Raw genomic sequence first — 26436 nt, forward strand, 5'->3', positions numbered from 1 at the left:
GGGACAGTGGGGGACGTGGGGACACGAGCACAGGGGAGGGGCTGGCAGGGGAACCCCGGGGCTGGGGGGGGGGGGGGGCGGGCAGGGGGTCCCCAAGGTGTCCCCAGGGCTGGGTGGGGGGGTGTCCCGGGGTGGGGGGGTGTCCCGGGGGGGGGGGGGAATGTCACCGGGGTGGGGGGGTGTGTCCCCATGGGGGGAGAGGGATGTCCCCATGGGGGGGGGGGGGGGGGTGTCCCCATGGTGGGGGGGGAGATGTCCCGAGGGTGGGGGGGGGGTGTCCGGGGGGGGGGGGGGGGTGTCCCCATGGGTGTGGGGGGGTGTCCCCATGGGGGGAGAGGGATGTCCCCAGGGTGGGGGGGGGGGGGTGTCCCCATGGCGGGGGGGGGGATGTCCCCAGGGTGTGTGGGGGGGGTTGTCCCCATGGGTGGGGGGGGGGATGTCCCCAGGGTGCGTGTGTGGGGGGGTGTCCCCATGGCGGGGGGTGTCCCCATGGTGGGGGGGGGTTGTCCCCATGGGTGGGGGGGGGGATGTGCCCAGGGCGTGTGGGGGGGGGGGTGTCCCCATGGCGGGGGGGGGCGTCCCCATGGCGGGGGGTGTCCCCATGGAGGGGGGGGGATGTCCCCAGGGAGTGTGGGGGGGGTCCCCATGGGTGCTGGGGGGGGATGTCCCCAGGGTGGGGGGTGTCTCCATGGCGTGGGGGGGGCGTCCCCATGGCGGGGGGTGTCCCCATGGAGGGGGGGGGATGTCCCCAGGGTGGGGGGGGGTTGTCCCCATGGGTGGTGGGGGGGGATGTCCCCAGGGTGGGGGGTGTCCCCATGGTGGGGGGTGGGGGGTGGCCGTACCCTGGTAGCCGGGGGGGCAGGCGCAGCGGTAGCCGCCCCCCCCCGCGGGGGTGCAGGTGCCCCCGTGGGCGCAGGGCCGGGGGGCGCAGGGATCCTCCCGGCGGGCGCACGTGGGGCCCCCCCAGCCCGCCTGGCACTCGCAGGTGAACCTGGGGGGCGGGGGGGGGGGCACACATGGGTGCTGGGTGCCCCCCCCCACCCCCCCCCCGCCGGCACCCGTGACATCCCCATGGGCACCCCCCAAATACTCCTGGGCACCCCCATGAACCTCTTCCACCACCACGCCCCCCCCACCAGGGCACCCATGGGCAACCTCGGGCACCCCCGGGCACCCTCGGACCCCCTTGGACCCCCTCGGACCCCCTCCGGACACCCATCAGCACCCAGGGCCGCTCTCGGGCCACCCCTGAGCTTGGGCACGGGCACCCAGGGGCAACCTCGGGCACCCCCATGGGCACCCTTGGACTACCCTTGGACCACTCTTGGACCACTCTTGGACCACCCCTGAACTTGGGCACGGGCACCCACGGGCAACCTCGGGCACCCTTGGACCACTCTTGGACCACTCTTGGATCACCCCTGAGGTTGGGCACGGGCACCCAGGGGCACCCCCGGGCACCCTTGGACCACTCTTGGACCACTCTTGGACCACCCCTGAACTTGGGCATGGGCACCCATGGGCAACCTCGGGCACCCTTGGACCACTCTTGGACCACTCTTGGACCACCCCTGAACTTGGGCACGGGCACCCAGGGGCAACCTCGGGCACCCCCATGGGCACCCTTGGACCACTCTTGGGCCACCCCTGAACTTGGGCATGGGCACCCATGGGCAACCTCGGGCACCCTTGGACCACTCTTGGACCACTCTTGGACCACCCCTGAACTTGGGCACGGGCACCCAGGGGCAACCTCGGGCACCCCCATGGGCACCCTTGGACCACTCTTGGGCCACCCCTGAACTCAGGCATGGGCACCCACAGGCAACCTCGGGCACCCCCATGGGCACCCTTGGACCACCCTTGGACCACCCTTGGGCCACCCCTGAACTTGGGCACGGGCACCCAGGGGCAACCTCGGGCACCCTTGGACCACCCTTGGACCACTCTTGGGCCACCCCTGAGCTTGGGCACGGGCACCCAGGGGCAACCTCGGGCACCCTTGGACCACTCTTGGACCACTCTTGGACCACCCCTGAGCTTGGGCACGGGCACCCAGGGGCAACCTCGGGCACCCTTGGACCACTCTTGGACCACTCTTGGACCACCCCTGAACTTGGGCACGGGCACCCAGGGGCAACCTCGGGCACCCCCATGGGCACCCTTGGACCACTCTTGGGCCACCCCTGAACTCAGGCATGGGCACCCACAGGCAACCTCGGGCACCCCCATGGGCACCCTTGGACCACCCTTGGACCACCCTTGGGCCACCCCTGAGCTCAGGCACGGGCACCCATGGGCACCCCCAGGCACCCTTGGACCACTCTTGGACCACCCCTGAACTTGGGCACGGGCCCCCAGGGGCAACCTCGGGCACCCCCATGGGCACCCTTGGACCACTCTTGGGCCACCCCTGAGCTCGGGCACGGGCCCCCAGGGGCAACCTCGGGCACCCTTGGACCACTCTTGGACCACTCTTGGACCACCCCTGAACTTGGGCACGGGCACCCAGGGGCAACCTCGGGCACCCCCATGGGCACCCTTGGACCACCCTTGGACCACTCTTGGGCCACCCCTGAGCTCGGGCACGGGCACCCAGGGGCACCCCCAGGCACCCCCATGGGCACCCTTGGACCACTCTTGGACCACCCTTGGGCCACCCCTGAGCTCGGGCACGGGCACCCAGGGGCAACCTCGGGCACCTCCATGGGCACCCTTGGACCACTCTTGGACCACCCCTGAACTTGGGCACGGGCACCCATGGGCACCCCCGGGCACCCTTGGACCACCCTTGGACCACTCTTGGACCACCCCTGAGCTCGGGCACGGGCACCCACGGGCAACCTCGGGCACCCCCATGGGCACCCTTGGACCACTCTTGGACCACCTTTGGGCCACCCCTGAGCTCGGGCACGGGCACCCACAGGCAACCTCGGGCACCCCCATGGGCACCCCCAGGGGCACCCTTGGACCACCCTTGGACCACCCCTGAACTTGGGCACAGGCACCCATGGGCACCCCCGGGCACCCTTGGACCACTCTTGGACCACTCTTGGACCACCCCTGAGCTCGGGCACGGGCACCCACGGGCAACCTCAGGCACCCCCATGGGCACCCCCGGGCACCCTTGGACCACCCTTGGACCACTCTTGGACCACCCCTGAACTTGGGCACGGGCACCCATGGGCAACCTCGGGCACCCCCATGGGCACCCCCGGGCACCCTTGGACCACTCTTGGACCACTCTTGGACCACCCCTGAACTTGGGCACGGGCCCCCAGGGGCAACCTCGGGCCCCCCACCCCGCCCGAGCGCCGGTTGGGTGCTGACCCGTCCCCGTGGGCGCGGCAGGCGCCGTGGGCGCAGGGGCTGCTGCGGCAGGGCTGGGTGCTGGGGCGGCACCGGGCGTCGCGGGCCCCCGGCGGGCAGAGGCAGGTGAAGCCGTTGGCGCCGGCCAGGCAGGTGCCACCCTCCTGGCAGGGCTCCGAGGAGCATCCGTCGATCTCCACCGCGCAGCGGGGACCTGGGGGGGGGGGGGACACACGACACACACGGGTGTCGGTGGGGGCACCCCGGTGGGCACCCAACGAGGGGTCCTGTATCAGTAGTAGTCAAGAGGGGCACCCAATATGGGCACCTGGTGCGCCCTCCCGGCGTGGGTGGTCAACGGGGCACCCAACGTGGGCACCCAACGTGGGTGGTCAATGGGGCACCCAACGTGGGCGCCCAACGTGAGTACCCAAATTGGGCAACCAACATGGGTGATCAATGGGACACCCAACGTGGGCACCCAACGTGGGCACCCAACATGGGTGATCAATGGGGCACCCAACAGGGGCACCCAACGTGGGCACCCAAATTGGGCAACCAACATGGGTGATCAATGGGACACCCAACATGGGCACCCAACGTGGGCACCCAACATGGGTGATCAATGGGGCACCAACAGGGGCACCCAATGTGGGCACCCAACGTGGGTGATCAATGGGGCACCAACAGGGGCACCCAATGTGGGCACCCAACGTGGGTGATCAATGGGACACCGAACAGGGGCACCCAACGTGGGCACCCAACGTGGGCACCCAATGTGGGTGATCAATGGGACACCCAACATGGGCACCCAACGTGGGTGATCAATGGGTCACCAACGTGGGCACCCAACGTGGGTGATCAATGGGACACCCAACGTGGGCACCCAGCATGGGTGATCAATGGACACCCAACAGGGGCACCCAACAGGGGCACCCAACTTGGCCACACAACACAGACACCCCCCCACAGGCACCCAACAGGGGCACCCAAAATAGGCGCCACTGGGTGCACGGGCCACCGGCACCACCATGGGCCCTTCTCCGGGGCACTGGGCACCCAAACAGGACCCCTCTGGGTGCAGCCACCACGGGCATCGCTATGGGTCCCACCCCATGGGTGACGGCCATGGGCGCCCTGGCAGTGACCCCAGCCCTGGCAAGCACCAAGTTCCCCCAGCACCCATGGGAGCACCCAGTGGGCACCGAGGCCACCCAGCACCCATGGGAGCACTCAGTGGGCACCATGGTCCTCCAGGACCCATGGGAGCACTTAGTGGGCGCCAAGGTTACCCAGCACCCATGGGAGCACCCAATAGGTACTGAGGTCTCCTACCACCCATGGGAGCACCTGGTATGCACCATGGTCCTCCAGCACCCACGGGAGCACCCAGTGGGTACTGAGGTCTCCTACCACCCATGGGAACACCCAGTGGGCACCAAGGCCACCCAGCACCCATGGGAGCACCCAGTGGGCACCATGGTCCTCCAGCACCCATGGGAGCACCCAGTGGGTACTGAGGTCTCCTACCATCCATGGGAGCACCCAGTGGGCACCATGGTCCTCCAGCACCCATGGGAGCACCCATTGGCTACTGAGGTCTCCTACCATCCATGGGAGCACCCAGTGGGCACCATGGTCCTCCAGCACCCATGGGAGCACCCAGTGGGTACTGAGGTCTCCTACCACCCATGGAAGCACCCAGTGGGCACCGTGGTCCTCCAGCACCCATGGGAGCACCCAGTGGGTATTGAGGTCTCCTACCACCCATGGGAGCACCCACTGGCCAACAAGACCCCCCAGCATCCCTGAGAGCACCCAGTGGGCACCGTGGTCCTCCAGCACCCATGGGAGCACCCAGTGGGTACTGAGGTCTCCTACCACCCATGGAAGCACCCAGTGGGCACCATGGTCCTCCAGCACCCATGGAAGCACCCAGTGGGCACCGAGGCCTCCTACCACCCATGGGAGCACCCAGGTGGCAGCGAGCCCCCCCAGCACCCATGGGAGCACCCACCTGTGAAGCCGGGCTGGCAGAGGCAGAGGTAGCGCCCGATGCCGTCCTGGCACACGCCGTGGACACAGGGGGCGCTGGCGCAGTCGTCGGGGTTCACCTCGCAGTTGACACCTGGCACCCAAGGGTGGCCACGCCTCAGCGCCCCACCCCCGCCCCGGCAGCAGGCGGGGCACCCAGGGGTGCAGGGCTGAGTCCCACCAGGGCACCCTGAGGACCCCTTCCCGGCCCGTGCTCAGGTGGGATTTGGCGGCACCCGACGGCCACCCCAGGGTGTCACCCACTCCGTGCCCTGGTGGGACCCACCACCACGTCCAGCACCCACTTCATGGCCAGGTGGGACCCAGTGCCATGACCAGCACCCACCCAACACCCTGATGGGACCCACCACCGTGTCCATCGTCTACCCCGGGCCCAGAGAAGACCCAGCACCATCCCCAGCACCCACCTCGTGACCGGATGAGACCCAATGCCATGGACATCAACCACCCCATGCCCGGAGAAGACCCAACGGCAGGTCCAGCACCCACCCAACACCCTGATGGGGCCCAACACCACGCCCAGCACCCACCCCATGCCCAGAGAAGACCCAAGGCCTCACCCAGCACCCACCCAACACCCTGATGAGGCCCAACACCATGTCCATAGACCACCCCATGCCCAGAGAAGACCCAACGCCTTCTCCATCCATCACCCCATGCCCAGAGAAGACCCAATGCCATGTCCATCAACCACCCCACGCCCGGAGAAGACCCAAGGCCATACCGCGCACCCACCCAACACCCTGATGGGACCCAACGCTATGCCCATCAACCACCCCATGCCCAGAGAAGACCCAAGGCCATACCTGGCACCCATCCCAGCCCCCGAGAAGACACAAGGCCTCACCCAGCACCCACCCAGCACCCACCCAACACCCTGACGGGACCCAACACCATGCCCATAGACCACCCCATGCCCAGAGAAGACCCAACGCCTTCTCCATCCATCACCCCGTGCCCAGAGAAGACCCAACGCCATGTCCATCAACCACCCCATGCCCAGAGAAGACCCAAGGCCATACCCAGCACCCACCCCGCGCCCAGAGAAGACCCAACGCCATGTCCATCAACCACCCCATGCCCAGAAAAGACCCAAGGCCATACCGAGCACCCACCCCATGCCCAGAGAAGACCCAACGCCTTCTCCATCCATCACCCCATGCCCAGAGAAGACCCAAGGCCATACCCGGCACCCACCCAACACCCTGATGGAACCCAACACCATGCCCATAGACCAACCCATGCACAGAGAAGACCCAAGGCCATACCTGGCACCCATCCCAGCCCCCCAGAAGACCCGAGGCCTCATCCAGCACCCACCCAACACCCTGATGGGACCCAACACCATGCCCATAGACCACCCCATGCCCAGAGAAGACCCAAGGCCGTGTCCATCAACCACCCCATGCCCGGAGAAGACACAAGGCCATACCCGGCACCCACCCAACACCCTGATGGGACCCAACGCTATGCCCATCAACCACCCCATGCCCAGAGAAGACCCAAGGCCATACCCGGCACCCACCCAACACCCTGATGGGACCCAACGCTATGCCCATAGACCACCCCATGCCCAGAGAAGACCCAAGGCCATGTCCATCAACCACCCCATGCCCAGAGAAGACCCAAGGCCATGTCCATCAACCACCCCACGACCAGAGAAGACCCAAGGCCATACCCAGCACCCACCCCGCGCCCAGCTAAGACACTCCACCCCCCCCACCCCCACCCCGTGGACCCTACCGGCGGTGCCGGGCGGGCAGTTGCACTGGTAGGCGTCGATGCGGTCGATGCACTTGCCGCCGTTGCGGCAGGGGCTGCTGTGGCACTCGTCCAGCTGGAGCTGGCAGCGGTGGCCGGTGAAGCCGGGGGCGCAGGCGCAGGAGAAGCTGGCGACGCCGTCCAGGCAGGTGCCGTGGTGGCAGGGGTCGGGCGAGCAGTCGTCCACGTTGCGCTCGCAGAGGGGCCCCTCGAAGCCTGAGGGGACGCCGGGGCGGGGAGGGTGAAGGGTGGGGGTGGGGGGGGGGGGTGGCGGTGCTGGAGGGGGGCACCCATGGGTGCAGGATAGACAATGCCCGGGGGTCTGGAGACACCCATGGGTGCAGGATAGGCAGTGTCAGGGGGCTGAGGCCACCCATGGGTGCAGGATAGGCAATGCCAGGGGGCTGAGGCCACCCATGGGTGCAGGATAGGCAGTGTCGGGGGTTGAGGACACCCATGGGTGCAGGATAGGCAATGCCAGGGGTCTGGAGACACCCATGGGTGCAGGATAGGCAGTGTCGGGGGTCTGGTGACACCCATGGGTGCAGGACAGGCAATGCCGGGGGTTGAGGACACCCATGGGTGCAGGGTGGGCAATGCCAGGGGGCTGAGGCCACCCATGGGTGCAGGATAGGCAGTGTCGGGGGTCTGGTGACACCCATGGGTGGAGGATCGGCAATGCCAGGGGTCTGGTGACACCCATGGGTGCAGGATAGGCAATGCCAGGGGGCTGAGGCCACCCATGGGTGCAGGATAGGCAGTGTCGGGGGTTGAGGACACCCATGGGTGCAGGATAGGCAATGCCAGGGGTCTGGAGACACCCATGGGTGCAGGATAGGCAATGCCAGGGGGTCTGGTGACACCCATGGGTGCAGGACAGGCAATGCCGGGGGTTGAGGACACCCATGGGTGCAGGGTGGGCAATACCAGGGGGCTGAGGCCACCCATGGGTGCAGGATAGGCAGTGCCGGGGGGCTGGTGACACCCATGGGTGGAGGATAGGCAATGCCAGGGGTCTGGTGACACCCATGGGTGCGGGGAGGACAATGCCAGGGGGCTGAGGCCACCCATGGGTGCAGGATAGGCAATGCCGGGGGTCTGCCGACACCCATGGGTGCGGGGTGGGCAATGCTGGGGGTTTGGAGACACCCATGGGCGCAGGGTGGGCAATGCCAGGGGATCAGGGACACCACGGGTCCTCACGGAAGCCAACATTGACTACTCAACGTCCATGGATGGCCATGGAAGCCAGCATTGACCACCCGGCACCCGTGGGTGGCCATGGAACCCAGCATTGGCCTCCCAGCACCCATGGGTGGGGATGGAACCCCAGAATTGACCACCCAGCACCCATGGGTGGCCATGGAACCCAGCGTTGACCATTGAGTAGGCAATGCTGGGGACAATCATGGGTGCAGGGCCACGTCAAGGGCACCCATGGGTGCAAGACAGGCAATGCCAGGGGATCAAAGACACTATGGGTGCAGGATAGGCAATGCTGGGGGTCTGGAGTCACCCATGGGTGCAGGGTGGGCAACGCCAGGAGGTTGAGGACACTCAAGGGTGCGAGACGGGCAAAGTCGGGGTTCCGTGGCCACCCGCGGGTGCAGGATGGACACCACCAGGAGGTCAGGGACACCCATGGGTGCAAGATGGGCAATGCCAGGGGATCAGGGACACCATGGGTGCAGGGTGGCCCATGCCAGGGGATCAAGAACACCCATGGGGATAAGGATGGGCAATGCCAGGAGGTCAGGGACACCCATAGGTGCCAGGTTCCATGGCCACCCATGGGTGCTGGGTGGTCAATGCTGGGTTCCATGGTCACCTATGGGTGCCAGGTGGTCAACGCTGGGGTTCCATCCCCACCCATGGGTGCCAGGTGGACAACACCAGAAGGACAAGGACACCCGTGTGTGCAAGATGGGCAATGTTGGGGGTTCCATGGCCACCCATGGGTGCTGGGTGGTCAATGCCGGGGTTCTGTCCCCACCCATGGGTGCCAGGTGGTCAATGCTGGGTTCCATGGTCACCCACGGGTGCCGGGTGGTCAATGCTGGGGTTCCATCCCCACCCATGGGTGCTGGGAGCCCAATGCTGGGTTCCATGGCCACCCATGGAAGTTGAGTGGTCAATGCTGGTGTTCCATGGCCACCCGTGGGTGCTGGGGGCCCAGTGCTGGGTTCCATGGTCACCCATGGGTGCTGGGAGCCCAACGCTGGGTTCCATGGCCACCCACGGAAGTTGAGTGGTCAATGCTGGTGTTCCATCCCCACCCATGGGTGCTGGGAGCCCAACGCTGGCTTCCATGGCCACCCATGGAAGTTGAGTGGTCAGTGCTGGGGTTCCATGGCCACCCGTGGGTGCTGGGGGCCCAGTGCTGGGTTCCATGGTCACCCATGGGTGCCGGGTGATCAATGCTGGCTTCCATGGTCACCCATGGGTGCTGGGAGGCCAATGCTGGGTTCCATGGTCACCCATGGGCGCCGGGTGATCAATGCTGGCTTCCATGGCCACCCATGGGTGCTGGGAAGCCAATGCTGGGTTCCATGGCCACTCGTGGGTGCTGGGTGGTCAATTCTGGCTTCCATGGCCACCCATGGAAGTTGAGTGGTCAGTGCTGGGGTTCCATGGTCACCCATGGGTGCTGGGAAGCCAATGCTGGGTTCCATGGCCACCCATGGAAGTTGAGTGGTCAATGCTGGTGTTCCATCCCCACCCATGGGTGCTGGGAGCCCAACGCTGGATTCCATGGCCACCCATGGGTGCTGGGAGCCCAATGCTGGGTTCCATGGCCACCCATGGAAGTTGAGTGGTCAATGCTGGTGTTCCATCCCCACCCATGGGTGCTGGGAGCCCAACGCTGGGTTCCATGGCCACCCATGGGTGCTGGGAGCCCAACGCTGGGTTCCATGGCCACCCATGGAAGTTGAGTGGTCAATGCTGGTGTTCCATCCCCACCCATGGGTGCTGGGAGCCCAACGCTGGGTTCCATGGCCACCCATGGAAGTTGAGTGGTCCATGCTGGGGTTCCATGGCCACCCATGGGTGCTGGGAAGCCAATGCTGGCTTCCATGGCCACCCATGGAAGTTGAGTGGTCAGTGCTGGGGTTCCATGGCCACCCATGGGTGCCAGGTGGTCAATGCTGGGGTTCCATGGTCACCCATGGGTGCTGGGAGCCCAACGCTGGGTTCCATGGCCACCCACGGAAGTTGAGTGGTCAGTGCTGGGTTCCATGGCCACCCGTGGGTGCTGGGGGTCCGGGGGCAGGGTGGGGGGACTCACCCTCGGCGCAGCGGCACTCGTAGCCGTTGGGGCGGTCGAGGCACTTGGCGCCGTTGCGGCAGGGGGTGCTGGCGCACTCGTCCATGTCCGTCTGGCAGGTGGGGCCCGAGAAACCTGGGGGGGGGGGGGGCGGGCACCCATGGGTGGGTGGGTGGGGGGGGGTCAGATGGGCTGAATCTCCCACCCCCCCCCAACCACAGGGCCCCCCAAACTCCCCTCAGGGGACCCCAGGCACCCCCGGAGCTCCTGCACCCCCAAAAGGGCCACCACATCCTGGAGCCCCCCCTCCCCCCTCCCCCCCAAAGCTGGGTGCTGGGGTGTCCAGAGGGGGGTGCCCCAGGGGTGGGTGCTGAGGGGGTGGGTGCCCTGGGGGTGGGGTCCCCAGAGGTGGGTTCCCAGGGGGTGGGTTCCCCAGGGGGTGGGGTCCCAGGGATGGGTGCCCCAGGGGTGGGTTCCCCAGTGGGTGGGTGCCCCGGGGGTGGGTTCCCAGGGGGTGGGTGCCCCAGGGGGTGGGTTCTCATGGGGTGGGTGCCCCGGGGGTGGGTTCCCAGGGGGTGGGTTCCCCAGGGGGTGGGTTCCCCAGGGGGTGGGTGCGCAGGGGGTGGGTTCTCATGGGGTGGGTGCTCCAGGGGGTGGGTTCCCCAGGGGGTGGGTGCCCCAAGTGGTGGGTGCCCCAGGGGTGGGTCCCCAAGTGGTGGGTGCCCCGGGGGTGGGTTCCCCAGGGGGTGGGTGCTCCAGGGGGTGGGTTCCCAGGGATGGGTGTTCAGGGGGTGGGTGCCCAAGGGGTGGGTGCCCCAGGGGGTGGGTTCTCATGGGGTGGGTTCCCCAGGGGGTGGGTGCCCCGGGGGTGGGTTCCCCAGAGGGGGGTCCCCCAGGGGGTCGGTGCTCCAGGGGGTGGGTGCTCCAGGGGGTGGGTTCCCCAGGGGTGGGGTCCCAGGGATGGGTGCCCCAGGGGTGGGTGCCCCAAGTGGTGGGTGCCCCGGGGGTGGGTTCCCCAGGGGGTGGGTGCTCCAGGGGGTGGGTGCCCTGGGGGTGGGTTCCCCAGGGGTGGGGTCCCAGGGGGTGGGTGCCCCAAGTGGTGGGTGCTCAGGGGGTGGGTTCCCCAGAAGGGGGTTCCCAGGGGGTGGGTTCCCCAGGGGTGGGGTCCCAGGGATGGGTGCCCCAGGGGTGGGTCCCCAAGTGGTGGGTGCCCCAGAGGTGGGTTCCCCAGGGGGTGGGTGCTCCAGGGGGTGGGTGCCCCGGGGGTGGGTTCCCCAGGGGGTGGGTTCTCATGGGGTGGGTGCTCCAGGGGGTGGGTTCCGCAGGGGTGGGTTCCCAGGGGGTGGGTGCCCCAAGTGGTGGGTGTTCAGGGGGTGGGTTCCCCAGAGGGGGGTTCCCAGGGGGTGGGTGCTCAGGGGGTGGGTTCCCAGGGGGTGGGTCCCCCAGGGGGTGGGTGTTCAGGGGGTGGGTGCCCCAGTGGTGGGTTCTCATGGGGTGGGTCCTCCAGGGGGTGGGTTCCGGGGGGCGGGTGCCCCAGTGGTGGGTTCCCAGGGGGTGGGTGCTCAGGGGTTGGGTCCCCCAGGGGGTGGGTTCCCAGGGGGTGGGTGCTCCAGGGGGTGGGTGTTCAGGGGTTGGGTTCCCAGGGGATGGGTCCCCCAGAGGTGGGTCCCCCAGGGAGTGGGTCCCCAGGGGGTGGGTGCTCACCGGGGGGGCAGGAGCAGGAGAAGCCGTTGACCAGGTCGTGGCAGCGGCCGCCGTTGGCGCAGGGGCTGCTCTGGCACTCGTCCACCTCCAGCTCGCACAGGGGCCCGCTGAACCCTGCACCCACCGGCACCCTGACACCCACCGCCACCCACCGCCACCCACCGGCACCACCCCCCCCAACCCCCCAACCCAGACACCGCCGCGCCCACCCTGTGCCCCCGCAGGGCACCCACCGGCTCTCCAAGTGGAGGTGAAGTCCACTAGGAACCATAGAAGGTCCCATAGAAGGTCCCGCACCCACACCAGGTCCCACACCCACACCAGGTCCCATCCCAGGTCCCACACCCATCCCAGGACCATCCCAGGACCCACACCAGGTCCCATCCCAGGTCCCACACCCATCCCAGGACCATCCCAGGACCCACACCAGGTCCCATCCCAGGTCCCACACCCATCCCAGAACCCACACCAGGACCCACACCAGGTCCCACACCCTCACCAGGTCCCATCCCAGGTCCCACACCCATCCCAGGACCATCCCAGGTCCCATCCCAGGTTCCACAGCAGCTCCCACGCTCTCACCAGGTCCCACACCCACCCTAGAACTCATACCAGGTCTCACACCCATCCCAGGACCCATCCCAGGTCCCACACCAGGACCCACACCAGGTCACACACCCTCACCAGGTCCCATCCCAGGTCCCACACCCATCCTAGGACCATCCCAGGACCCACACCAGGTCCCACACCCATCCCAGGTCCCACACCAGGTCCCATACCTATCCCAGGACTATCCCAGGACCCATCCCAGGTCCCACACCCATCCCAGGTCCCACATCATGACCCACACCAGGTCACACAACCTCACCAGGACCCACACCAGGTCCCACACCCATCCCAGGACCATCCCAGGACCCATCCCAGGTCCCACACCCATCCCAGGTCCTACACCAGGACCCACACCAGGTCCCACACCCTCAGTAGATCCCATCCCAGGTCCCACCTCCATCCCAGGTCCCACACCCATCCCAAGACCCATCCCAGGTCCCACACCAGGACTCACACCAGGTCCCATCCCAGGTCCCACACCCATCCCAGGACCATCCCAGGACCCACACCAGGTCCCGCACCCTCAGTAGATCCCATCCCAGGTCCCACCTCCATCCCAGGTCCCACACCAGGACCCACACCAGGTCCCATCCCAGGTCCCACACCCATCCCAGGACCATCCCAGGACCCATCCCAGGTCCCACCTCCATCCCAGGTCCTACACCAGGATCCACACCAGGTCCCGCACCCTCAGTAGGTCCCATCCCAGGTCCCACACCCATCCCAGGTGCCACACCAGGACTCACACCAGGTCCCATCCCAGGTCCCAAACCCATCCCAGGACCATCCCAGGACCCATCCCAGGTCCCACCTCCATCCCAGGTCCTACACCAGGATCCACACCAGGTCCCGCACCCTCAGTAGGTCCCATCCCAGGTCCCACACCCATCCCAGGTCCCATCCCAGGTCCCAAACCCATCCCAGGACCATCCCAGGACCCATCCCAGGTCCCACCTCCATCCCAGGTCCTACACCAGGATCCACACCAGGTCCCACACCCTCAGTAGGTCCCATCCCAGGTCCCACACCCATCCCAGGTCCCACACCAGGTCCCATCCCAGGTCCCACGTCCACCCCCGCCCCTCCCCCGCCCCGGGTGGTGGCCCACCGGCCATGCAGATGCAGGTGAAGCGCCCGATGCGGTCCAGGCAGGTGGCCTGGTTGCGGCAGGGCCCCGACAGACACTCGTTGACGTCGCTCTCGCAGCGCGGCCCCGCGTACCCCCGCCCGCAGCGGCACTCGAAGGAGCCCTGCGTGTTCACGCAGCGCCCAAAGTGCTCGCAGGGGTTGGCACCTGCGGGGGGGTGGGACGGGGACAGGGAGGGGGGGTCAGCACCCAAGGGGTCCCCCCCACTCCCCCCACCCATGGGTGCTCCCCTTCTTGGGTCCCTCACCACGGTTATCACTCGTGGGGCCGCGCTCTTGCATGCCTGTGGTGGTACCACCATGAATGGATGGCCCCACCACCACCCATGGGTGCCCCCCACCCTGGGTGCCTCAACACCCATGGGTGCCCCCCACCCCTGAGTGCCTCCACACCCATGGGTGCTCCCCTTCTTGGGTCCCTCACCACGGTTATCACTCGTGGGGCCGCGCTCTTGCATGCCTGTGGTGGTACCACCATGAATGGATGGCCCCACCACCACCCATGGGTGCCCCCCAGCCCTGGGTGCCTCAACACCCGTGGGTGCCCCCCACCCCTGAGTGCCTCCACACCCATGGGTGCTCCCCTTCTTGGGTCCCTCACCACGGTTATCACTCAGGGGGCCGCGCTCTCGCGCGCCCGTGGTGCTACCGCCATGACCGGATGGCCCCACCACCACCCATGGGTGCCCCCCACCCCTGGGTGCCTCAACACCCATGGGTGCTCCCCTTCTTGGGTCCCTCACCACGGTTATCACTCGCGGGGCCGCGCTCTCACGCGCCCGTGGTGCTACCGCCATGACCGGATGGCCCCACCACCACCCATGGGTGCCCCCATCGATGGGTGTCCCACACCCACGGGAGCCCGCACCCCCCCCCAGCACCCCACCCACCCACCCATGGGTGCCCCAATCCCCAAAGCATTGCCCCCCCCCCCCACCTGTGCCTCTTGCCCACGCCTTCCCTTCTCCTGCCCACGCCACCCACCCCGGGTAGCCCTTCCCAGTAAGTTCTCCTCCACCCGTGGGTGCCCCCCACCCATGGGTGCCCCCACCCACCGATGGAGCACTCGTCGACGTCCTGGTCGCAGGCGCCGCCGGTGAAGCCGGGGGGGCAGGTGCAGATGGCGCGGCCGTTGACGGGGTTGGTGTCGCAGATGGCGTCCTTGTGGCAGGGGTTGCTGACGCAGGCGTCGTCCAGGTGGCACAGCAGGCCTGGCACCCACCGGGGCGTCAGGGCACCCGTGGGCACGGGAACCACCCCACCCCACCCCCGCAGTGGGTGCCCAACCCATGATGGGGCCACCCAATGCCTGCCAAAGCCAACTCCAGGGTGCCCAACCCATGCCAGGGTGCCCAAAGGGTGGTGACGACCCCATGATGGGGCCACCCAACACGTGCCAAGGCTACCCAAAGGTGCCCACCCCATGCCAGGGTGCTCCAGGGGCGATGGCCACCCCATAATGGTGCCACCCAACCCATACCAAGGCTACCCAAGGGTGCCCACCCCATGCCAGGGGTGCCCACCCCACACAGGTGTCACCCAAGCCCTGCCAAAGCCACTTCCAGGGTGCCCACCCCATGCCAGGGTACCCAAAGGGTGGTGGCCACCCCATGATGGGGCCACCCAACACGTGCCAAGGCTACCCAAGGGTGCCCACCCAATGCCAGGGGTGCCCACCCCATGCCGGGTTGCCCAAAGGGTGGTGCCCACCCCATGCTGGTGCCACACAACCCCTGCCGAAACCACCTCCAGGGTGCCCACCCCATGCCAGGGTGCCCAGAGGGTGGTGGCCACCCCAAGATTGTGTCACCCAACATGTGCCAAGGCTACCCAAAGGTGCCCACCCCATGCCAGGGTGCTCCAGGGGCGATGGCCACCCCATAATGGTGCCACCCAACTCATACCAAGGATACCCACCCAATGCCAGGGGTGCCCACCCCATACTGGTGCCACCCAACCCCTGCCGAAGCCAACCCAGGGCGCCCAACCCATGCCAGGGTGCCCAAAGGGTGGTGACGACCCCATCACGGGGCCACCCAACACGTGCCAAGGCTACCCAAGGGTGCCCACCCAATGCCAGGGGTGCCCACCCCATGCCGGGTTGCCCAAAGGGTGGTGCCCACCCCATGCTGGTGCCACCCAACCTCTGCCGAAGCCACCCCAGGGTGCCCACCCCGTGCCAGGGTGCTCTCAGAGGTTCTCACCCCGTGCCAGGGTGTCCTTGGAGGTGCCCACCCCGTGCCAGGACGCACTTTGGGGGGGGGGGGGGGTCCCCACCCCATGCCAGGGTACACTTTTGGGTGCCCACCTCAGACCAGCAGCACCCTTGAGGCCGCCCGCCCCACCCCACCCCAGGGTGCTCTCGGGAGGTTCCCACCCCCATCCCAGAAGCGCCCTTGGTGGCGCCCACCCCACCCCACCCCACGCTTCCCTCGAGGTCGCCCACCCCACTGTACCCTCATGGGTGCCCCCCCCGTTCCCCCCCCCGCCCCTCACCCGTCTTGCCCATGGGACAGGCGCAGTAGAAGGAGGCCACGCGGTCGTGGCAGGTGGCCCCGTTGAGGCAGACGGCGGTGGCGCAGTCGTCGATGTTCTCGCTGCAGCTCTCGCCCGTCCAGCCGTTGACGCAGACGCAGGTGTGGCCACCTCGGGTGTTGAAGCAGGTGCCCCCGTTGTGGCAGGCGTTGGGTTGCAGTTGGCACTCGTCCACGTCCTCGGTGCAGAACTGGCCTAAAGGGGGAGAGGGGACGGGGCGGGGACATGGAGGAGGTGGGGATCAAGCAGGTCTTGGTGGGGAACCTTCTTGGAGACGGTTCCTTCTTGGAGAAGGACCATGAGGAACCTTCTTGGAGACGGTTCCTTCTTGGAGAAGGACCATGAGGAACCTTCTTGGAGACGGTTCCTTCTTGGAGAAGGACCATGAGGAACCTTCTTGGAGACGGTTCCTTCTTGGAGAAGGACCATGAGGAACCTTCTTGGAGACGGTTCCTTCTTGGAGAAGGACCATGAGGAACCTTCTTGGAGACGGTTCCTTCTTGGAGAAGGACCATGAGGAACCTTCTTGGAGAACGGTTCCTTCTTGGAGAGGACCATGAGGAACCTTCTTGGAGAACATCCGAGGGGCCACCTTGGCTTGCATGCTGCTGATCACCTTGGGGCCCTCCAATTCAGGGAGCATCTCAGGAACCACCGTGGTCACCACCCCAGAGACCATCTCGGGGACCACCTCAGAGACCATCTCAGGAAACACTTGGTCTGCTCCTCACTGACCACCTCAAGGACCATCTCAGGAACCACGTCAGGGACTGCCCTGGTCTGCACCCCACTGGCCACCTTGGGGACCGCCTTGAGGGCCTCCTTGATGACCATTTCAGGGACCATCTCAGAGAACACCTTGGTCACCACCCCAGTGACCATCTCAGGGACCTCCTTGGTGACCACCTCAGGGCGTATCTCAAGCACCACCGTGGTCTGCACTGACCACCTTGGGGACTAGCTCTGGGACCACCACAGTCACCATCTCAGTGACCACCTTGAGGACCACTTCTTGGGTCATCTCAGGGACTATCCTGCTCCTCTTCTCAGAGACAACCTTGGGGACCACCTTGGAGGCGACCTCAGAGACAGCCTTGGTGGTCACCTTGGCGCTCACCTCGATGGCTAGCCCAGCGCCCATCCTGGAGACCAACTCTGTCCCCACCTTAGTGACCACTCTTGTGACCACCTCATTGCCCACCCTGTTGACCACCTTGGTCTCCACCTCAGTGACCACCCTGGTGCCCACCTTGGTGCCCACCTCAGTGACCCCCTTGGTTCCCACCTCGGTACCCACCTCTATGACCACCCTGTTGACCACTCTGGTGCCCATCTCAGTGACCATCCATGCCCCAGTGGCTACCTCGGTGCTCACCTTGATGACCACTGGTGAACAATGACCACCTAATGCCCACCCTGGTGCCCACCTTGGTGACCACCCTGCTCCGTGCCCAAGCACCCACCTTGGTGCCCACCTTGATGGCCACCTCAAAGCCCACTCTGGTGCCCACCTCAATGACTACCCTGGTGTCTACCTTGGTGCCCACCCTGGTGACCACCTCAGTCCCCACCTTGATGGCCACCTCAGTGTCCATGCTGGTGACCACCCTGGTGTCTACCTTGGTGCCCACCTCAGTGCTCACCTTCATGCCTACCTTAATGATCACCCTGGTGCCCATCTCAGTGCCCACCTTGATGGCCACCTCGATGCCCACCTCATTGCCCACCTCAGTGCCCACCTCGATGCCCACCTTGGTGACCACCTTGGTGCCCACCTTGATGGTCACCTCGATGCCCACCCTGGTGACCACCTTGGTGCCCACCTTGGTGGCCACCTCGATGCCCACCTCGATGCCCACCGTGGTGACCACCTTGGTGCCCACCTCAGTGCCCACCTTGGTGGCCACCTTGATGCCCATGATAGTGACCATCCTGGTGTCTAACTTGGTGCCCACCCTGATGCCCACCCTGGTGACCACCCTGCTCTGTGCCCAAGCACCCACCTTGGTGTCCACCCTGGTGACCACCTCAGTGCCCACCTTGATGGCCACCTCGATACCCACCCTGGTGACCACCTCAGTGCCCATCTTGAAGCCTACCTCAGTGATCACCCTGGTGCCCACCTCAGTGCCCACCTTGATGGCCACCTCGATGCCTACCTTGGTGACCACCTCCGTGCCCACCCTAATGGGCCACCTCAATGCCCACCCTAGTGCCTACCTTGGTGCCCACCTCAGTGCCCACCCTGATGGGCCACCTCGATGCCCACCTTGGTGACCACCTCGGTGCCCACCTTGATGGGCCACCTCGATGCCCACTTTGGTGACCACCTCGGTGCCCACCCTGATGGGCCACCTCGATGCCCACTTTGGTGACCACCTCCGTGCCCACCTTGATGGGCCACCTCAATGCCCACCCTAGTGTCTACCTTGGTGCCCACCTCAGTGCCCACCCTGATGGGCCACCTCGATGCCCACTTTGGTGACCACCTTGGTGCCCACCCTGATGGGCCACCTCAATGCCCACCCTAGTGTCTACCTTGGTGCCCACCTCAGTGCCCACCCTGATGGGCCACCTCGATGCCCACTTTGGTGACCACCTTGGTGCCCACCCTGATGGGCCACCTCAATGCCCACCCTAGTGTCTACCTTGGTGCCCACCTCAGTGCCCACCCTGATGGGCCACCTCGATGCCCACTTTGGTGACCACTTCCGTGCCCACCCTGATAGGCCACCTCAATGCCCACCCTAGTGTCTACCTTGGTGACCACCTCAGTGCCCACCCTGATGGGCCACCTCGATGCCCACTTTGGTGACCACCTCGGTGCCCACCCTGATGGGCCACCTCGATGCCCACCTCGGTGCCCACCTCGGTGCCCGCCTTGGGGCCCACCTTGGTGCCCGCCCTGCTCTGTCCTCGACGCCCACCTCGACGCCCACCTCGACCATCACCCCGGTGCCCACCTCAGTCCCTTTCTTGTTGACCACCCTGGTGACCGGTGACCACCCGGGGAGGGGGGGTCCCACCCCAATGCCCCCCCCCCGTACCCGTCCACTCGGGTGGGCACTGGCAGTTGTAGGTGTTGACCCCGTCCACGCAGGTGCCCCCGTGGAGACACTTGTGCCCGGGGCAGTCGTCCACGTTGGTCTCGCAGGTGGGACCCTCGAAACCTTGGGGACACCGGGGGGGGGACGGGGGTCAGGGTGGGGCCAGGGACCACCCCCCCAAATCCACCACATCCCCCCCCCCCCCCCCCAAAAACCCACCACCAGGAGCCCCACCGATGCTGAGGGCGGTGGGTGCCAAGGACACCCGTCTACGCCAGGGACCCCCCACCCCCCCCACGCCAGGGTGTGTCCCCCCCCCCCCCCACCATTTCAGGGACCCTCACCCATGAGAGGGGGACACCCCCCCCCCCGACCCCCCCCCATCCACTGGCACCCAGCACCCCCCAAACCCATCGCGGGGGGGTCACCAGGGAGCCCCACGGATGCATGCCAAGGACCATCCACTCCCCCCCCCCCCCCAAGACCCCCCCCCAGACCCCCCCCCCAAGACCACCCACCCCCCCAGTGTCAGAGACCACCCGTAACCCCCAATAGGTGCCAGGGGCACCCAGGGACCCCCACCCACTTTTCCGAGGGCCCCCCCAGAGACACACACACCCCCCCCCCCCCACCCAACACCAGGGACCTCCCAGGGACCCCCCCCCAGGACCCCCCCCCCCCCCCACTACCAGGGACCCCTCAAGGACACCCCAGCCCCCCCCCAACTTCTCAGGACACCCCCCCCCAGCAACACCCCCCCCCCCCCCCAGTGCCAGGGACCCCCAGAGACACCCCCACCCACTTCTAAGGACCCCCCCCAGTTTCAGAGACCCCCCACCTGGTGCCAGGGACCCCCCCCCCAGGAGCCCCCCCCCACTTCCAAGGATCCCCCCCCCCCCCCCCCGAGAGACCCCCACACCCCCCCCCACAGTACCGGGGACCCCCAGGGCCCCCCCCCCCCGGGTGGGGGCACCCACCGGGCAGACAGGCGCAGTCGAAGCCGCCCCCCCCCAGCTGGCGGCAGCTGCCCCCGTTCAGGCAGGGGGAGGGGGCGCAGGGGGGGGTCTCCTGGGGGGGGCAGTCGGGACCTGGGTGGGGGGGGCACCCATGGGTGAGATTGGGCTCCCTCACCCCATGGGACACACCCCCCCCCCCCCCCAACACGGACCCCCCCCTCCTATGGGTCCCTCCACCCCCCTATAGCCCCCCCCACTCACCCATGGGACCCCCCCATGGCCCTCCCATGGGTCACTCACCCCCCCGCTCCCCCCCCCATAGGTCCCTCTACCCCCCCCCATAGCCCCCCCATCCATGGGACACCCCCCCCCCCCCAAGTGTCCCTCCACCCCCCCATAGCCCCCCCCATCCCCCATAGAACCTCCCCCCCAATGGGTCCCTCCCCCTCTAACCCCCCAGAGCCCCCCCCCCCACTCACCCATGGGACCCCCCCATAGCCCCCCCCCACCCCCCATGTGTCCCTCTACCCCCCCAGAAACACACACCCCCCCCCCCCCGGGACCCCCCCCATAGACACCCCATGGGTCCCTCTACCCCCCCAGAAACCCCCCCCCACCCATGGGACCCCCCCATAGAACCCCCCCCCAATGGGTCCCTCCCCCTCTACCCCCCCAGAGCCCCCCCCCACCCCCCATGTGTCCCTCTACCCCCCCAGAAACCCCCCCCCCCACCCATGGGACCCCCCCATAGACACCCCATGGGTCCCTCCACCCCCCCCCCCCATAGCCCCCCATGGGTCATTCACCGCCCCCCCCCATGGGTCCCTCTACCCCCCCATAGCCCCCCCCCATCCATGGGACACCCCCCCCCATAGCCCCCACACCCCATGGCTCCCTCGCCCCCCCCCCCCCCATGGCCCCCCCCCATCCATGGGACCCCCCCATAGCCCCCCCGCCATGTGTCCCTCTACCCCCCCAGAGCCGCCCCCCCCCATAGACACCCCATGGGTGTCCCCCCCCATCCACGCGACCCCCCCAGACCCCACCCCCATGGGTCGTCCCCCCCACTCCCCCATGGGACCCCCCCAGAGCCGCCCCCCCCCCACGGGATCCCCCCCCATAGACACACACACCCCCCCCCTCGCCACCCAGAGCCCCTCCGTGGGTGTCCCCCCCCCACCGCCACCCATAGCCCCCCCATGGGTCACTCACCCCCCCCCCATGGGTCCCTCCACCCCCCCATAGCCCCCCCCCCCCCACGGGACCCCCCCCAACTCACGGCGGGGGTCGCCCTGGCGCAGGGTGCTGTGGCAGAGCCCCCCGGGGGGGCAGGGCGGGGGGGGGCAGGGGTCCCGCAGCTCACACCGCTCCCCCCGCGTCCCCGGCTGGCACCTGGGGGGGGGCAGGGGCACGGCTGGGACCCCCCCCCCGGCACACGGGGGACCCCCGGCACCCATGGGACCCCCCCCAGCACCCATGGGAAACCCCCCCAGCACCCATGGGACCCCCCCCAGCACCCATGGGAGCCCTGCAGCACCCATGGGAGACCCCCCCAGCACCCATCGGAGACCCCCCAGTACTCATGGGACCCCCCCAGCACCCATGGGACCCCCCCAGCACCCATGGGACCCCCAGCACCCATGGGACCCCCCCAGCACCCATCGGGCACCCCCCAGCACCCATGGGACCCCCCCAGCACCCGTGGGAGACCCCCCCAGCACCCATTGGAGACCCCCCAGTACCCGTGGGAGACCCCCCCAGCACCCATTGGAGACCCCCCAGTACCCATGGGAAACCCCCCCAGTACCCATGGGACCCCCAGCACCCATGGGACCCCCCCCAGCACCCATGGGAGCCCCCCAGCACCCATGGGACCCCCAGCACCCGTGGGAGACCCCCCCAGCACCCATTGGAGACCCCCCAGTACCCATGGGAAACCCCCCCAGTACCCATGGGACCCCCCCAGCACCCATGGGAAACCCCCAGCACCCATGGGACCCCCCCCAGCACCCATGGGAGACCCCCAGTACCCATGGGACCCCCCCAGCACCCATGGGACCCCCCCAGTACCCATGGGACCCCCCCCAGCACCCATGGGACCTCCCCCAGCACCCATGGGAGACCCCCAGCACCCATGGGACCCCCCCCAGCACCCATGGGAAACCCCCAGCACCCATGGGACCCCCCCCAGCACCCATGGGAAACCCCCAGTACCCATGGGACCCCCCCAGCACCCATGGGACCCCCCCCAGCACCCATGGGAAACCCCCAGTACCCATGGGACCCCCCCAGCACCCATGGGACCCCCCCCAGCACCCATGGGAGACCCCCCCAGCACCCATGGGACCCCCCCCAGCACCCATGGGAAACCCCCAGTACCCATGGGACCCCCCCAGCACCCATGGGACCCCCCCCCAGCACCCATGGGAGACCCCCCCAGCACCCATGGGACCCCCCCCAGCACCCATGGGAGACCCCCCCAGCACCCGTCGGAGACCCCCCAGTACCCATGGGAAACCCCCCCAGCACCCATGGGACCCCCCCAGCACCCATGGGAAACCCCCAGCACCCATGGGACCCCCCCCAGCACCCATGGGAGACCCCCAGTACCCATGGGACCCCCCCAGCACCCATGGGAGACCCCCCCAGCACCCATGGGACCCCCCCCAGCACCGATGGGAGCCCCAGCACTGATGGGAGCCCCCCAGCACCCATGGGAGCCCCCCCCAGCACCCGTCGGAGACCCCCCAGTACCCATGGGACCCCCCCCAGCACCCATGGGACCCCCCCAGCACCCATCGGAGACACCCCCAGCACCCATGGGAGACCCACGGCACCCCCAAGACCCCCGTGGCACCCCCGGGACCCCTGTGCCACCCATAGGACCCTTGTGTCACACCCCCCCCCCCGTGCCACCCATGGGACCCCTGTGGGACCCCCACGTCACCCCCGGGACCCCCAGGACCCTCCTGGGACCCCCATAGTCACCCCTGGGACCCTCATGGCACCCTTGGGACCCCCATGGCACCCCTTGGACCCTGGTGTCACCCCTGGGACCCCCATGGCACCCTTGGAACCCCTGTGTCACCCCTGGGACCCCCATGTCACCCCTGGGACCCCCAAGACCCTCCTGGGACCCTCATGGCACTCTTGGGACCCTCATGGCACCCATGGGACCCACGTGTCACCTCTGGGACCCCTGTGGGACCCCCGTGGGACCCTGGTGTCACCCACGGGACCCCCAAGTCACCCCTTGGACCCCCCCCATGGCACCCTTGGGACCCCTGTGGGACCCCCATGGCACCCTTGGGACCCTCGTGTCACCCCTGGGACCCCCGTGGGACCCTGGTGTCACCCCCGGGACCCCCAAGACCCTCCTGGGACCCCCATAGTCACCCCTGGGACCCTCATGGCACCCTTGGGACCCCCGTGTCACCCCTGGGAACCCCAAGACCCCCCCCGGGACCCCCGTGTCACCCCTGGGACCCCTGTGACACCCATGGGACCCTCGTGTCACACCCCCCCCCCGCCCCCCCGCCCCCCATGGGACCCCCATGGCACCCCTGGGACCCCCAAGTCACCCCTGGGACCCCCCCCATGGCACCCTTGGGACCCCCAAGACCCCCCCGGGGACCCCCAAGTCACCCCTGGGACCCCCGTGCCACCCCCCCCCGCCCCGCTGCCCCCCAAGTTGGGGGGGGGGGGGGTGTCCCGGGGGTGTCCGTCTGTCCCCTCCCCCCCCGCCCCCACCAGGGCCGCGGTGGGGGGGGGCGGGGGGGGGGGACACCCTGGGAACCGGCCCCGGGCGGGCTCCCACGGCCGCCCCTCCCCCCCCCGCACCCTGCCCGGGCACGCGGCCACCCGCCCCGCCCCCCCCGGGGTGCTATGGGGGGGCTGGGGGGGGGTTATAGGGTGCTAGGGGGGGGGGTGAGAGCTATGGGGGGCTATGGGTGCTGGGGGGGGCTATGGGGGGGTTATGGGGTGCTATGGGGGGGGTTATGGGTGCTATGGGGGGGTTATGGGGGCTGGGGGGGGGCTATGGGGAGGTTATGGGGTGCTATGGGGGGTTATAGGGTGCTATTGGGGGGGTTGTGGGTGCTATGGGGGGGGTTATTGGGGGCTGGGGGGGCTATGGGGAGGTTATGGGGTGCTATGGGGGGGTGAGTGCTATGGGGGGCTATGGGTGCTGGGGGGGGGCTATGGGGGGTTATGGGGTGCTGGGGGGGGTTATGGCTGCTATGGGGGGGGTTGTGGGCGCTACGGGGGGTTATGGGGTGCTATGGGGGGTTATGGGTGCTATGGGGGGGTTATGGGGGCTGGGGGGGCTATGGGGGGGTTATGGGATGCTATGGGGGGGCTATGGGTGCTATGGGGGGTTGTGGGTGCTATGGGGGGTTATGGGTGCTATGGGGGGGGTTATAGGGTGCTATGGGGGAGGTTATGGGTGCTGGGGGGGGTTATGGGTGCTGGGGGGGGTTATGGGGTGCTATGGGGGGGGCTATGGGTGCTATGGGGGGTGTTATAGGGTGCTATGGGGGGGGTTATGGGGGCTGGGGGGGGCTATGGGGTGCTATGGGGGGTTATAGGGTGTTATTGGGGGGGTTGTGGGTGCTATGGGGGGGGTTATGGGGTGCTATGGGGGGCTATGGGGGCTGGGGGGGCTATTGGGGGGGTTATGGGTGCTATGGGGGGGGTTATAGGGTGCTATTGGGGGGGGTTGTGGGTGCTACGGGGGGGTTATGGGGTGCTATGGGGGGGGCTATGGGTGCTATGGGGGGTGTTATAGGGTGCTATGGGGGGGTCATGGGGGCTGGGGGGAGCTATGGGGTGCTATGGGGGGTTATAGGGTGTTATTGGGGGGGTTGTGGGTGCTATGGGGGGGGTTATGGGGTGCTATGGGGGGCTATGGGGGCTGGGGGGGCTATTGGGGGGGTTATGGGTGCTATGGGGGGGGTTATAGGGTGCTATTGGGGGGGGTTGTGGGTGCTATGGAGGGGTTATGGGGTGCTATGGGGGGCTATGGGGGCTGGGGGGGCTATTGGGGGGGTTATGGGTGCTATTGGGGGGGGTTATGGGGTGCTATGGGGGAGTTATGGGGGCTGGGGGGGCTATGGGTGCTATGGGGGGAGTTATGGGGGCTGGGGGGGGCTATGGGGGGTTATGGGTGCTATGGGGGGGGTGGGGGGTTATGGGGTGCGGGGGGGTGGATGCCCTGGGGGTCTTATGGGCACTATGGGGGCTGGGGGTGGTTATGGGTGCCCTGGGGGGGGGGCTATGGGGTGCGGGGGGGGGGGGGGGGTTCTATGGGGCACCTATGGGGCACCCATGGGGGGGGGGGGGGGGTCACTCACAGACATGTGGGGCGGCCCTGGGGGTCCAGCACACAGAGCCCCCCGTTCTCGCAGGGCGGCTCCCCCTCCGGGCACGGCAGCGCTGTGGGGGGGGGGGGGGGCAAGGTGGGGGTCAGCCCCATAGCGCCTCGCCCCACACATCCCCGCCCCACACACTGCTCCAGAGATCTGCCCCCCCCCCCCCCCGGCTCCCGCCCCACGGATCCCCCATTTCCCCACACACTGCCCCATAGACACACACACACCCCCCCGCCCCATAGATCCATGGCTAACCCACGGACCTCCTGCCCCACACAGTGCCCCATAGATCCCCCTCCCTGCCCCACAGATCCCCTGCGGCCCCATAGACACCTTCCTGCCCCACACGCTGACCCATAGATTCCTGCCCCACAGATCACCCGCGGACCAACGAACCTCCTCCTGCCCCACGCACTGCCCCATAGATCCCCCCCCCCACCCCACAGATCCCCTGCTGCCCCATAGACACCCTCGTGCCCCACACACTGCCCCATAGATCCCTCCCTGCCCCACAGATCCACTGCTGCCCCACAGATCCCCTGCTGCCCCATGGACCCTCCACCCCATACGCTGCCCCATAGGTTTCCCCCCCGCCCCACAGATCCCCCACTGCCCAATGGTCAGGCCCCTGCCCCACGCACTGCCCCACAGATCCCTCCCTGCCCCACAGATCCCCCACT

General features: G+C 68.1%; 1 protein-coding gene across 1 annotated transcript in view; it reads right to left on the reverse strand.

The window, feature by feature from the left end:
- The window catches only part of NOTCH3 (notch receptor 3), a 63766-nt gene that overhangs the window by 28964 nt on the left and 8366 nt on the right, over nucleotides 1-26436 (reverse strand). Inside the window, 13 exon segments of the mRNA XM_074566954.1 lie at nucleotides 843-991; nucleotides 3331-3523; nucleotides 5327-5437; nucleotides 7108-7341; nucleotides 10412-10525; nucleotides 12095-12208; nucleotides 13812-13997; nucleotides 14905-15060; nucleotides 16346-16579; nucleotides 19432-19554; nucleotides 20409-20519; nucleotides 21667-21779; nucleotides 25739-25820. Coding sequence (XP_074423055.1) covers nucleotides 843-991; nucleotides 3331-3523; nucleotides 5327-5437; nucleotides 7108-7341; nucleotides 10412-10525; nucleotides 12095-12208; nucleotides 13812-13997; nucleotides 14905-15060; nucleotides 16346-16579; nucleotides 19432-19554; nucleotides 20409-20519; nucleotides 21667-21779; nucleotides 25739-25820 — 1920 coding nt within the window.

This window comes from Larus michahellis, chromosome 25 (assembly GCF_964199755.1).
Source record: "Larus michahellis chromosome 25, bLarMic1.1, whole genome shotgun sequence".
In the NCBI taxonomy this organism is placed as follows: Eukaryota; Metazoa; Chordata; class Aves; order Charadriiformes; family Laridae; genus Larus; species Larus michahellis.